The following is a 12,946-nucleotide window of genomic DNA, read 5'->3' on the forward strand; positions in this document are numbered from 1 at the left end:
GTGCAAAAAATTTCAGACACGTAACTAAACATAAAAAACTCATTTATTTAAATGTTATAATTTTTACGGGTTAAAAAAATTTTAGAGTGACATTAGTAGTTTATTTGTCGGAGAAAGTTAGGTCGGCGTAACGTGCAAGATGGCCGACAAGTGAAAGATAATAGAGCGTAAATATAACATATTTTTTAAAATGCAAAAGTACAAACTGTTAATTTTAAGAAAAATGCTTTGTGATAAAAACCACTGAATATCGCTTTCAGTGCGACTCCTTTTTCTCAGCAATTTTTAGGTTAAGTCACAATGAATAAGTTTGCTGATTATTTCGTAATTTGTGGCCTGGATTTGAATTCTGGACTCGAGCCCGATAAATTCTCAGGTACTGTTTTGTTACGCGACTTTAGTTCGCTAATTTTTTTGTAGAGGACAATCTACATGTCTCTCCTCTGGAAAGGTCTTATAAGTGCAAAGTTTTGGCGCACTACCCCGAAAATGTGCCCTACAACCCTTTTGACGCTGCTGCAGTTGGCATGGTTAGTCCCACAGTAAACTCAAACTGTCGCTAATCAAAAGTTTCAGTTCTGCTTGCCTCAAGGACTAAAATTTAGGACCCAGAAGCATTCAGTTACGCAAGCTCCTCTGTTTCATTCTTTCGTCATAACGAGAGAGGATGGAAAGAGGTGTTATGGCTTCAGTTTGATTTTTTATGAAGAAGTAAAGAATAGAGATATTTGTAACGCCATGCAGACTCTCCAAGTAAGGAATTTCAGTTCTGGCATGTTTTTCCTAAGTTTCTTTTTTTAGGCAATGTATATCACCGAATTATCAAGCGGGTTAAAAGTCAGGGCTGTGCAAAACGCGCAGAATCAAGGCCCCCAGTCAAGGTCGCTCCCCCGCCACTTTAAACTCAGTACTCACAATCCCAGTGGTGCAGCTTTAACTTATTATGATATTTCCAAAGACAAGCTCTTCGTTTCAAAGAGCATCAACATTATTTCCCAGACAGCATACGTACAAGCAGCTAAAACTTTTCTTGAGAATCTCTTTCGTTGTGTCCCTAGAAGGGCAGCTTCAGTCGCTGGTTTAAGCTTAGAAAGTTACGTTTTTAATCTCCTTTACGAAGTACAACTGCCGTCTCCCGGTAAAAGTTTGTTGATCTCATTACCTCCCAGTGACCCCCATCTCCCGTTCGCCACTGCTGTTTTACAATGCCCAGCACCTCCTTTGGAGCTACCCCACCTTGATTACCCCTTAAGACTGATGTTTTTGTGGCTAGGAGTCGATATCGTCGTTCAAATTTTTACTTGTCTTCTTCTGGAAAACCAAGTGTTGCTCAGAAGCAGCGACTGCCAAAGACTCATGGTGGTGGCTGAGGGAATTACATCGTTACTCTTCCCTTTCACGTGGCCCCACGTCTACGTTCCCATCTTACCAGCGTCGTTACACCATTTTCTAGACGCTCCAGTCCCATTTCTAATGGGGCTTCATGCCTCCTCTGAAAACATCAAAGTGGTGTCGGAGGCGTCGTTATGCTACGTCGACATTGACAAGTGTAAAGTGCAGCGACCCGAAGAAACCGCGACTTTCCCCCATCTGGAAGCCTTCACGGGGGAGATTTGGTCGGCTCTGGACAAATACGGAGTCCACGTACCAAATTCCGAAAACTCGCGAAATAGCCAAGTACGAATCATATCGTTACGATTTTTTAATACTTTTGACTTGCAGGAAATAATGTCGAGAAGTTGCACCTTACCGGGGCGCCCCCAGAACCGCCGAAAACTCTCAATTCACGATACTCTCGATGGCGATCGCCCGCCCTCACCTCCAGGCTCCGCCCGCTCCGAGGCTCTCCAACGAATCGCAGACATCGTTCGTCGGACAGGCGTGGCGCTTGATCAAAACGACACCACCCAACCCACAGACTCCTACATTGAAGATCTCCGGTTCAACAACTCAATCCGCGAAATTTTTTTGAATCGCTTCGTTCATATTTTCCATTCGTACGAAAACTTCGTCATTTTTCCCAACCAGGACAAGGAGGATTGGTTTAACAATAGAGACTCAATGCAAAACTTTGATAAAGCCTCCTTTCTTTCCGACCAACCGGAACAGCACCGCTTGTTCTTGTGGCGGTTTCTCGAATCTCAGATGTTTGCGACGTTGATCGACAATAAAATCCTGTCAATGTGGGGCGAACTCGACAATAACTTGCTGATTTTCGATAGCAGAATCAAGCAACTGAAGCAGCGATATGGGGGCGAGAATTTGATCAGATCGTTGTGTTACGAGCCGTGCACTTCCGCACACGACACTCAGAAACTGATGGAGAGGCGGCTAACTAATCCGGACTTTGAGTCGCCGCCTCCGAGGGAAATCATGAATGTGAGATCCACCCAGACTCGGTAAGAGGAAATTGATCAATTCGCGTTTTGACTAGCTATCCTTAGATATTTCCCGCTTCTGGATAAAGAAGTTTTGAACAAGACACCGGTTGTGAACAAAGGCAGCATTCCAAGAGCCAACGCGTTCCGCAAAGGACTTGCTTTTGCCCGCCAACCAAGCCTCTCCTCTGATAAAAGCAACAAAGCGAACCAAGACATGTCTCCGGCTCTTATAGCTCAAGCAAACTGGACTTTCGTGGAGAAACTCCTGAAGGATTGCAAGGCGAAGACGAAGAGGATGCTTCTGGCAAAGTTAGGGGCTGAGGGTGTTACGTTATCTAGTAATAACGCCGGTGATAATTGTGGGGCTGTCGAAGAAAACACTCTGGTGGCGTCGCTATGCGAGTTTTTAGAGCGCGTGTGGTCTCACGGCCTCCAAAGAAAAAGAGGCAAATCCGCCCTGTGGTCACACTTAGTCAGTTACCAAGAAAGCCACCACACCAAAATCGAAAACAAATATTTGAGTCCAAACGACGAGTGGAGCAGAACGAAATCTGAACTACCGCCTCTTCCGGTGTCTCTTCTTTTTGATATCGGGTAAGACTCAGGAAGTTGGACTCAAAATCATAATTTTTTTTCTTCAGGAACATCCAGGCGATGACTGATGTGAAGACAGGCATCGGAATGGCGAAAGCATGGGTCCGTTTGGCGCTCGAAAAGAAACAGCTCTCTAAACACCTCCGCACGCTGCTCTCTGATCAAACTATTTTAAGGAGTCAATATAAGAGATCCGCGTTCCTTCGCTGCGAAGAAGAGAAGGAACAGTTCCTCTACCACTTGTTATCGCTGAACGCCGTCGATTACTTCTGTTTTACTAGCACCTACGCCACCACTGTGATCCCCTATCGCATTGTCATCGTCCCGAACAAAAAGGGGGCCACCACTTCAGCGAACGCTTGGGTGGTTCTCTCAGGGACCCTCTCTGAAACCATTCGCATTCCGGTGCCGAAAACCGCCCCCATTTTCGAGTACAAACATCACAATTTGGGGGTTTTGACCACGTTGCGAATCGGACACGACAACACCGGACTGTACGCAAAGTGGATGATCGATTACGTCCTAGTGCGCAACGAAATCACCGGTCACACCTACAAGTACGTATCCGCTAATTACAACCTCCGTTGAAATAAAGGGGCGTTGCAGGTTTCCATGTGGGCGTTGGTTGGGCCGAGGGGTGGACGACAGCTCCACGGAACGTTTACTGGTTGGTAACATCCTACCCGTGCAGGTAGAAGGGGAGGAGCTTAACCAAACAGGGAGTATGGGACGCACCACCCCCAGGAGTCGCTCACCTGGACCCCCACGAACCGAACTCAAACAATCACAGATTCAACACATGTTGGGCGATTGTGTGAACAACATAGTAAAGTGGCATTATCGCAGAAATTCGGAACGAAACACGACTTTGACTGCACTGCTTTGTGGGGAAAACGGATTGGTTCATTGTTTAGAAAACGTGTTTATGATGGGGTTCAAATCGGCGAGGTTGTTCGTAGGGAAAAACTACGTTTGGGATTATTTCGGTACAACCAGTGGGTGGGTCTAAAACTTGATGTTAATTTGATTGGTTGTAGTGCGGGTGAAGGAGCAATTCGAGGCGGAGTTAATGGAGGAGTCTAGCGGGAGTCGCAGTGCTAGTTTAGAACGCAATCATCAATTGACTGTCGCCGTTTGGCGGTGTTATTGTCATTTGATTGATGAGATAATGTGCACGAGTAAGGCTCTGGGGAAGGACGGCAAGTTTCAACTTTTTATCTGTCTTAGTGTCAGGTAGGCGGAGTTTGTACTTGGGGGCGGGGATTGTAGGTTTTTTTTAGGGAGCATCTGCTGCACCGGATGTTGGTGCCGATGGCATCGTGCAAAGTTACTCAAGAAATGTATGAAGAGGGTTCGTTTTTGAGAAATCGAGGTCTTTTAACGTTTTTACGTCAGATTTTATTGCCTCTAGACGAGTTGGATGTAGTTCTGGAAAACTCTGTAACTCATGGAATTTCATCGCCTTCATCTCACGTCTAATTTTTCTAGTCTTTTCATTTTGCCGTTGATATTATTTTAGTGATATTGTATATATTTTTGTAAGTTTGTAAATATTGTTTAGAAAGGCCTAAAATTAGTTGAGAGACGATTTATATAACCTTGCCAAAGCTATGTCTAGTAAACAGATTTTTCTTTTATTTTTTATGCATGTTGAAGTAATGTTTTATTTATGGAATGTCTTATTTTCGTTATTGACTGAACCCGTTGTCTTCCGATTTTGTTGCAGTTTCAGTAACTAGTTGTAAGGTTGGACACATCAGGATAGTTTTCTTTTTTTGCACTTTATGGGACGATTCCAATTTCGTGAGTTAATTTGTGATATTGTAGGAAAATGTGAAATTATTTTGATGTTGACTCCTCGTTGTGATACGTGTTTGGGTGATGGAGCCCTCGAGACCCGAAAAGCCAAAGTAGTTTTGCAACCTTTAAACTCGTTAATTCTAGTGAAATTCCTTTAGATGAGATTGTAATTAAGTTGTAATAATAAATTCCATGTAAACAGGTGGGAGTTGTTTTGATTTACGCGCGTGTTTGTGAAGGTCAACAAAGATGGCGCTGGTTCTATTGTTGGTGAAATGGTACAATGGCGGACTAAAGTTTGGTGGAAAAGCGATGTCGTAAATACGCAAATGATTGAATTAATTATGAATGTTTTTAGTTTCTTGTTGTTAAACTCACGTGTATTGTGCACCGGAATGGTGGCGGCACCGGTATTTTAATTTTGTGTTGTTTATGTTCGTACTTTGTGTTTGGTGCAACTTCAAAGACATGGAGCCATATTTATCAGGACCGAACAAGGGCTATTATTGCTAAATTGGAATTTTCTCAATGAGAAGTAAGTAGACGCTCTGCCCCAAAGCCGCCGGCGGTTTTCTATAGAAAGCCGCGAGACGTCGGTGTGCTTCATGTCAGAGGTCACCATAGGCGCTTCTTATTGGCCCCCAGACAGGAATTTCCGCCAGTCAAGGTTAACATTGGCCAATTTTCGATTGTTTTCAGATGGGATGGCTAAACCAGTGTTAGAAGACAGTCATGGATCCCGTGGGGCCATGGTCGGCGTACGCCTCTTATAATCGCCTCGCGGGGGTGCAGGCCGAGCACCATCTGCCCACAACCGGCGCGCCGCCAACCACCACCACCCAGCTCCTCCCTGGGGGCTTCCTCTCCCCCACGCCCGTGGGCTACGATACCGTCTTCACTCCTCTGTTTCATCCCGCGGGGTCCAAACCCACCGCTCACTATGTCACCCAACACCGTGCGCTGGCCTCCAAGCAGCCCGACGGCGACTACCACCAACAGCCCTTCTTCGAGCAGGGCGCCGGCTGGCAGCAGAACAGCCCCTTCGGCATTCTGCCGCACGAGAGCGTGGTGCCGACTACAACGGCGAAAACGGCGACGTATGAAAACTTCAACGCCCACTTTGCCGCAGCTCAGACGCTCAACCACTTGAACTCGCAGCTGGCGGCGGCCAAGACCGCCGTCACGCGGCCGCAGAGCCCGGCGACTTCGAAACCTTCGCAATCTAGCACGTTCTTCCAGGCTACTTTCGCTGAGACCGCCACCACTAAATCTTTTGCTTCCACTAACTCAAACGTTCAGTCTTGTATTGTTTCGTCTCCATCGAATTCCGTCGTCTCCAAGGAGTACCGAGTCCCACAAGCTCCCAGGGCGTATCTTACTTCACCCAATCCGCAGAGACCAATCAAGCAGCCGTCGACACAAATTCAAACCAAGGCGCAAACTAAAATTTACTCGGAAATTACCATTCAAAGCGACAGGGCGCGGAACAACGAAGAACCCCAAAGTCAATCATCACCGATCAGTTTCTCAATCATGGACGCGCCTGGAAGGATTAACTACTCCGGAAAGCGAACGCCGCAGTTTCAAAACTCAAACTACCGTCACTACCAACAAAACGCTTCATCTGAACAAGATTTCCAAAGGCCTAAAAGTGGCTCGGATTATTCCAACTCCAACGGCCCCGACTGCAATGTTGTAGTTCCTCGTAGACCGAGCCCTCTTCAAGCTCACTCACAAGCCTCTCCGTTAGGCCACGCCCCTAGCCCCGCCTACCCTATGTACAACAGTCCAATGAATTCGATTTCTCCTCCTCAACAAACCTCCAACCAAGTCACACCTCCTTCTCCATTGGACGTAACAGTCCCACGCCCCACCTCTCAGACCACGAACGTCGCCTACCCCTCCGTTATAACCCGTGCTTTAAACACTTCCGAAAAAACGTTTCCTGAAAGGTACGACCGCCAACCGAACAACCAAAATTGTTGGGAAGATCGGCAACAAGCAGCCCGGAAATTCCAATCCGGAGCTCAAGCTAATAACTATAATGCAGTGGCGGAACAACGGGTGGGACAACAAGGGTATTTCGACACTAACAGTGGCCATCAGGTGACGCTCCAGGACTTGTCGAGTTGTCGAGGTGATCCAATGAGCATCGTGAAAAATTTACAGCAGCAGCAGAGTTGTCAGGTGGCGCAGGTCGAAGTGAAACCGGAAGTCAAACCGACTGTTAAACGCAGAAAAAGCACTGAGAAGTCAAGTGCGGAGGTGCCAAGGGTGCCGCCCCCAGCCCACAGCACTGGTGTTCAAAACCCGCAGCAAAACGGTGCCTACTTCGACTTCGACAGGTAAATAAATTAAATGAGTAATTTGACGCGATTTTGTTATTCCAGGTGGAACCTGCCGCCACCAACATCGAAAATTTTTGCCACGCAGACGATCCACCAACAGCACCAAGGTCTGATGGTGCCGCACCCCCACGGTCACCACCCGCCGCCCCCATTGCCATATTTCGCACCTTTCCACTTACCCCCACACCCTGCCGAGTTTTCGGGTACTGTGGAATTAGCTCCTATTGCAAATTACCCTGATCAGAACACGCAGCCGTCCCCGTCCCAGTTTCAGCACCAAGAAGATCAGCCTAAAGTTGTAGTTCCTAATATCGAAGAAGAATTGAATTTCTTGTCACAAGGTACAACGAGAGCACCGACCAATAACGTAACTAAGCCATTGGCGAAAGATAAACAGAATGGGCCAGGGACGGGCTTCATGAGTAGTTATCTCAAGTTCCTCCAAGGGGAGCGCGATAGTTCGCCGCCTCCCATGACTAGGGGTAATAGGAAACAGACCTCGTGGCCGAGGTCCAAACCTCAAATCAACAACGAGGAAAAGCCTGAAAGCAACGGAACAACCCCCGCAGTGCCGCCGCCGCCCCCAGTAATCACACGATTATCGCAAGGAGATCCTCAGGATGATCCTCGGTACTTCCCCTTACCGAAAGAAAGGAAAAGAAACAGTTTTGATAGCGACAGTGATGGTATTAGCTCCGACGACGACTTTTTTAACAACAAAAAATTTAGTCAGGGTAACGATAGAAAAGATAAAAGTCGTAAACGAACAACAAAAAACACCACGGAAAGGAAAAGACCGAAAAAACAACCAAAAGAAAAGAGTAAAGAGGACGAATTCATCCCCAGGAGGGAATCAACAAAGAGGGCTGCAAAAGAAAAGACGAATTTTCAACACTTAATCAAAGCCGATGATGATCTTGAGGAACCTCCAGAGTTTCAGGATTCGGATTCGGACCCTGCGTGGACTCCACAGGCCAAGGAAGACGGTGAAGAAATTGTGCCGATTTCGAAAAAACCACGAAAGTCTGGAGGGAAAAAAAAACGGAATCTTATCACAGCGGCGGCGCAGGGAGCCGGAATCCAAGAGATTGATGGATATGTTAGCGACACCACCCTCAAAAGACATAAAGGTAATAACACGTCGAAAAACCAAGTAGTTTGAACTTTTCTTTTTCAGGCAATAAAAACAAAACGAACGCACCCCCAACTCTGGAAGATAACATCGCCGCCTCTTTGCCAAACAACACTTTAATAACAAACGACGAAAATCCCTTCAAGGTGAGGGCATGGCACCCTTCTCTCTCGTTTTTTAACCCTTTTTTGCAGCCTGGGGAGTTCGTGGTCATTAGATCTGAACTTTGTCAAGACTGGCCAGCCATTTGGAGGGTGGATGGTAAAACGTTGCTGCAGAAATACGAGCCCTTTGAGCAAAACGGTGCAACTTTCTACAGAAACATTTCAACGGTTGGTACAACTGCGTTGTTGCAAATTTGTGAAAATCCCGTTTTAGTACACATCGTGGACGCCGGAAAGTCGGAAGCAATACATCCCCATCCCCGTTCGTTACAAATGTCAGAGCCAAGCCGAGACGATAGTGGAGTTTCTGCGCAACGAGATGACCGTCATCGACATCGACTACCAACAAAAGTGTATGAAAGACTGTGAGGGCTATCAGGACAATTTCGAGGTGTACATTCAGACGTTGATTTCGCAAGCGTTGGATAGCAACTTCTTAACGGAGATCTTCCAAGAGAAAGGTGTGACCAACTAAATAATTAATTTAACTAATATTGTGCCCAGCAGACGAGTATTTCTTGTCCAACGTGAAGATAATCGACGACATCACCGATAGTAAAAAGAAGAAGCTTCTGGCGCTTCTACATTGGCCACCAGCGGTGCAAGCCGCCGTCTGCACGTGGCCTTGTTTCAATGTGATACGAGAAGTTAACCCTTCAGACGTCCATACAAAGACTTGCGCGGCGTGTGGGAGAGTGGAAGTCGCAGTCAGGGTGTTGATGTACGGGCAACCTTACAATTCGACCACATTGGAGGGTTGCCAACCTGATCCCAAGGCCATGAACGAGAAAGTGAGTGCGGACGGCAGACTGAACGTTTTAATTTTGATTGTCTCTTTTTTTACAGAATTTCTTGATGTGTCGGATTTGTGCGGCGCGTGTTGAACTTTCGAATAAAGTGACTCATCAAAAGTACTTGATGTACATTGAATGTGCGAAACGTGTTGGTGAAAAACGGACTAGTGATCCTACTAAGGACACGACTTGTATATTAAACGAACTGCTAGCAGACGAGAATTGGTTGAATCAGGTGAGTTGGATTTGAAGGTGGTTTGAGGCGGTGTGCTTATTGTTTGTTTCAGTTGTTTTTGGAGGTACGTACTTCGTGGGCGGAGATTGACTGTATAGAGTACAGTTTGAAGATGAAAAATAATTCGGTGTACATGCAGTGATGTTTTCTATTTAAGTAACTGACTTACTTAAGTTAAGGACTTTTTAAATATCAAAAAAAACTGTATATTATATTTGATGAGAGTTTATATAAAAATAAAAAATGTATTGTTTTAATTATGTAATGAATATAGTTTAGACAGAGTAGGAAATAATTTTTTATTAGTGTGGTAACACGCCATCTCATGCTGTGCATTTTGTTGTGCTCATTTTTTGTAAAAAGTGATATTGTTTATTATATTCTTACAAAATGGTGATCTTTGAAGAGCACACATTTAAATAAAATCATTTTGACATTTTGTAAACTAGCATCATTTGAATTTCCCGCTCCAGAGTCACATCCGTTAAAACCGACCAATGGCATCGGAGTAATGGTGGCGTGTGGCTTCCGCCAGTGCAGTGTCGGCTTTTCGATGGAGTGAATCGTTTTTGCTTTTACGATTTACGTCTGCTGTCAACAGTTCTCGAACGTTTCCCTGTGTTACTTTCTGTTGAAAAAATTCCTCAACAAACAAGTGCCCTACTCTCAAAAGTAGGGAATTCCAGTCCGTGTTCAGTTAACCCCCTAAAAACATTAAAAACGATGCCATCGGCGGCCACCGTTAAAGTGGAAAAGCAAGTTTCCCCCGAAAGTACTCTTTCCGAGTCTTCGGGCGCCTCGACGCCTCTGAGACAAGTTATAACCCTCGTAGAGCATAAAATTAGGAACCTCGAAAAACGAAAAGTTGGTAATTAAGCCCCCACTTCACCCGTAATTTTCCACGTTTTTTTTCCAGGCCAAATTAGAATCGTACAGGGACCTGCAGAACGCAGGGAAGGAGCTCAACGCCGACCAGAAGACTGCCGTAGCGAAATACAATGAGGTGATGCAGACGCTGGAATTCGCGAGAGACATCTACAAACAGTTCCTAGGAATCGCCGTGGTTTCGGAGAAAGAGGCCAAGAAACAGGCGAAGAAAGAGGCGGCGGCGAAGAACCAAGCCGAATTGGCGCGGCTCAGGGAAATTCTGTTAGTTCAAGATGCTCTCAATCAAATGGGAAATGAGTCAGTGAGGGAGGACTTTCTACATGGACGGAACGGGGCGGCGCAGCTCACTGAAGGCGATCTCAAGTAAGAAGGGGGCCATGGCCACTTTTTTGTTGTGGAAATGGGGCGTTGAACCTTGTTATCTCAAGGTCACAAACAAGCTTCTTTTTCATTACATTCAAGGCCAGAATTGCTTTTTCTTTTAGTGGTCTTAACATTCAAGTTGGCATAATCGGCCTATGAATTTTGAAAACTGTTGGTAGCACTGACTATTTCCAAGACACTTGGATCAAAACAGAGTTTCGTTGTTTTCGTTCACATTTTTTTCAATGTCTTCTCTGTTATACAAAAAAAAATGCAATTAAACGGTTTTACAGGATTACATACTCAATTTAAAGAAGAAAAAAAAATTGGCTTCATTCGGCAGAATTAATTACAAGTTTTTTTTTGAGAAAATAAAATAAATAATAAATAATGGCGAAATTTAAAAAAAAACGGTGTTTCTCAAAAATTACAAAAAATTTATTGAATTTGTCTTTTTAATTTTTTTGTATTTTTTCTGAAAAGTACTCTTTAAAACGAAAATTTAAAAAAAAAACACTGCCTATAAATTACAAATTTATTTTTTGACCTTCATTGTTGTAGATTCTAAATTTCAAATTTGAGATTTCATTTCCTGGATTTAGAATGACAAAAATGGACTCTGAACGAATCACATTATATTGACATATTTATGATATTACATTGGAATTAACAGATTTATTCACTTGTAATACTCGATTTGATAACGCGCTTATCATCTTTTGACGTTTGTTAAACGGAATAATTAATAAACAATACCAGATGTTGTTTCATTAAACTTGTAATGCACCTAATTCTTCTTCTAACAACTTGTAATTAACGTTTTATTGTCTCGACAGACGTAAAAAAAGTTTTATATGAACCGACAACTGTTTAATTAAAAAACTAATTAATGTCAGCGATGTTTACGCACCTGGAGCGTCTGTTTTTTTGTTTATATTTGAAATTGTTGAAATTCTTCTAGACTCTTGGACGATTTATATCCTGCCGTGACTCCCAAACACGAAGCTGGAAACCCAACAGCTTTCACGAACGAAGTCCAAGCAGCTGCTGAGCACCTTCTGGCCGTCGTAGACGGCAAACCCAAAGAAGTCTTTGGAGGCACCTACAGCCAAGTCAAGGAAGTTCTTGGAAAAATCCACGAAAGCGGCTACTTCGACCAAGTTCCCGTAAGTCGTTTCTTTGTACCATCAGAGTGGATAATAAGTGGTTTGAAGGTCTTCGAGAATTTCGCCGAGGGTGAGCAGCCGGAAGTAGCGCCAACGGAAGTCGTCAGTCACGATCCCGTCGCTCCCCAGGAACCCCCTCAACCGCTCCCACCCATGGAGATGTTGTCGATCGATTCGTTGCCGCCACCGATCATGCAACAGCCGCCAACGGAACAGCCTCCGATCGATCCAACGATGACTCCCGAACAGCAGATGTTTTATCAACAGCAGCAGCAGCAGCAGCCACCGCGACCCATAACGGACATGTTGGGAACGGGGAGTTTCTTCTTTCTGCAGGAGTCGGAGATTGACACTCCGCCTGAACAAATTCCGAGCCAGACTTTCACGAATCAAACTTTTGTAGCTGCGCCACCACCACCGATTCCTTTGCCGCCTCTCTTCCAGAATATCCCGACGAATTTGCCACCGCAACCTATTCCAGTGACGGGGAATAACGGGATCGAGGAGGCGCATAAAGAGGAGGTGCATAAACAGCAGAATAACGCGGCTGGGAACCGCCCACCGAGACCGAATAACCAATCGTATTATCAAAATAATAATGGATACAGTAACAGGCCTAGACAAAATAGGAACGGACCTAGACCAGGGAATAGGCATAACTAAGACGACGACTTCACCGAGAACCCGATATTAGTCCTCTTTTTTTATTTAATTTAGTTATAATTAAGAAATTTATTGTAAGTCACTAAAGTCAATTGTATTGGTTCTTCTTAGGAGTGTAAACTTGAAGTGATGGAGTGACCAGTGAGAGGAGTGTGGACGGTGGGTTCGCTCCAACCATCGGAATATCTGCTTAACATTTTAGTGTTAATCCGTTAAAAACAGCACAACTGCGTTGGCATTAAACCGATTTTTCAATTTTTAGTTATTTTCTTTTGTACCTTTTCAGTATCGATTACCTAGAAGCTAGGATATGTTTATTCTAAAATTTTCTAGTATTTGATTACCTTGGAAATTATTAATTTTATTAATTATAATTAATTGGATTAATAAAAGCTGGTATGCAAATTAACCTTGTATC

At 44.6% G+C, this 12,946-nt stretch overlaps 3 protein-coding genes across 7 annotated transcripts; all 3 read left to right on the top strand.

The window, feature by feature from the left end:
- The first annotated feature begins 123 nt into the window (after positions 1–123).
- LOC148166226 (DENN domain-containing protein 5B-like) lies at positions 124–4,979 on the top strand. Of its 3 annotated transcripts, none has more exons than XM_088048588.1 (10): positions 124–167; positions 220–376; positions 421–530; positions 577–753; positions 802–2,399; positions 2,445–2,975; positions 3,023–3,532; positions 3,582–3,961; positions 4,013–4,208; positions 4,256–4,979. In XM_088048588.1, the coding sequence occupies exons 2-10, from the start codon at positions 301–303 to the stop codon at positions 4,452–4,454; spliced, it is 3,777 nt and encodes a 1,258-aa protein (XP_087904714.1). In that variant the 5' UTR covers positions 124–167; positions 220–300; the 3' UTR covers positions 4,455–4,979. The 3 variants fall into 3 exon arrangements, with proteins under 3 accessions (XP_087904714.1, XP_087904715.1, XP_087904713.1); XM_088048589.1 differs by having other exon boundaries at positions 129–376; positions 802–1,677; positions 1,723–2,399; XM_088048587.1 differs by having other exon boundaries at positions 129–376.
- A 46-nt stretch (positions 4,980–5,025) lies between these two features.
- Positions 5,026–9,705, top strand: LOC148166227 (uncharacterized). Of its 3 annotated transcripts, none has more exons than XM_088048585.1 (9): positions 5,026–5,310; positions 5,475–7,120; positions 7,166–8,253; positions 8,301–8,401; positions 8,450–8,587; positions 8,634–8,880; positions 8,924–9,210; positions 9,266–9,448; positions 9,501–9,705. In XM_088048585.1, exons 2-9 carry the CDS (start codon positions 5,508–5,510, stop codon positions 9,588–9,590), a joined length of 3,747 nt encoding a protein of 1,248 aa, XP_087904711.1. In that variant the 5' UTR covers positions 5,026–5,310; positions 5,475–5,507; the 3' UTR covers positions 9,591–9,705. The 3 variants fall into 3 exon arrangements, with proteins under 3 accessions (XP_087904711.1, XP_087904710.1, XP_087904712.1); XM_088048586.1 differs by having other exon boundaries at positions 5,027–5,310; positions 8,927–9,210; XM_088048584.1 differs by having other exon boundaries at positions 8,301–8,587; positions 8,927–9,210.
- Positions 9,706–9,935: 230 nt separating this feature from the next.
- Positions 9,936–12,937, top strand: LOC148166228 (caprin-1-like). The gene is made up of 4 exons (XM_088049424.1): positions 9,936–10,312; positions 10,365–10,699; positions 11,661–11,865; positions 11,914–12,937. The coding sequence occupies exons 1-4, from the start codon at positions 10,172–10,174 to the stop codon at positions 12,526–12,528; spliced, it is 1,296 nt and encodes a 431-aa protein (XP_087905550.1). The 5' UTR covers positions 9,936–10,171; the 3' UTR covers positions 12,529–12,937.
- Positions 12,938–12,946: the final 9 nt, after the last annotated feature.

Source organism: Gnatocerus cornutus, unplaced genomic scaffold (genome assembly GCF_029298725.1).
Source record: "Gnatocerus cornutus isolate USDA-ARS CGAHR unplaced genomic scaffold, icGnaCorn1.1 ctg00000023.1, whole genome shotgun sequence".
In the NCBI taxonomy this organism is placed as follows: domain Eukaryota; kingdom Metazoa; phylum Arthropoda; class Insecta; order Coleoptera; family Tenebrionidae; genus Gnatocerus; species Gnatocerus cornutus.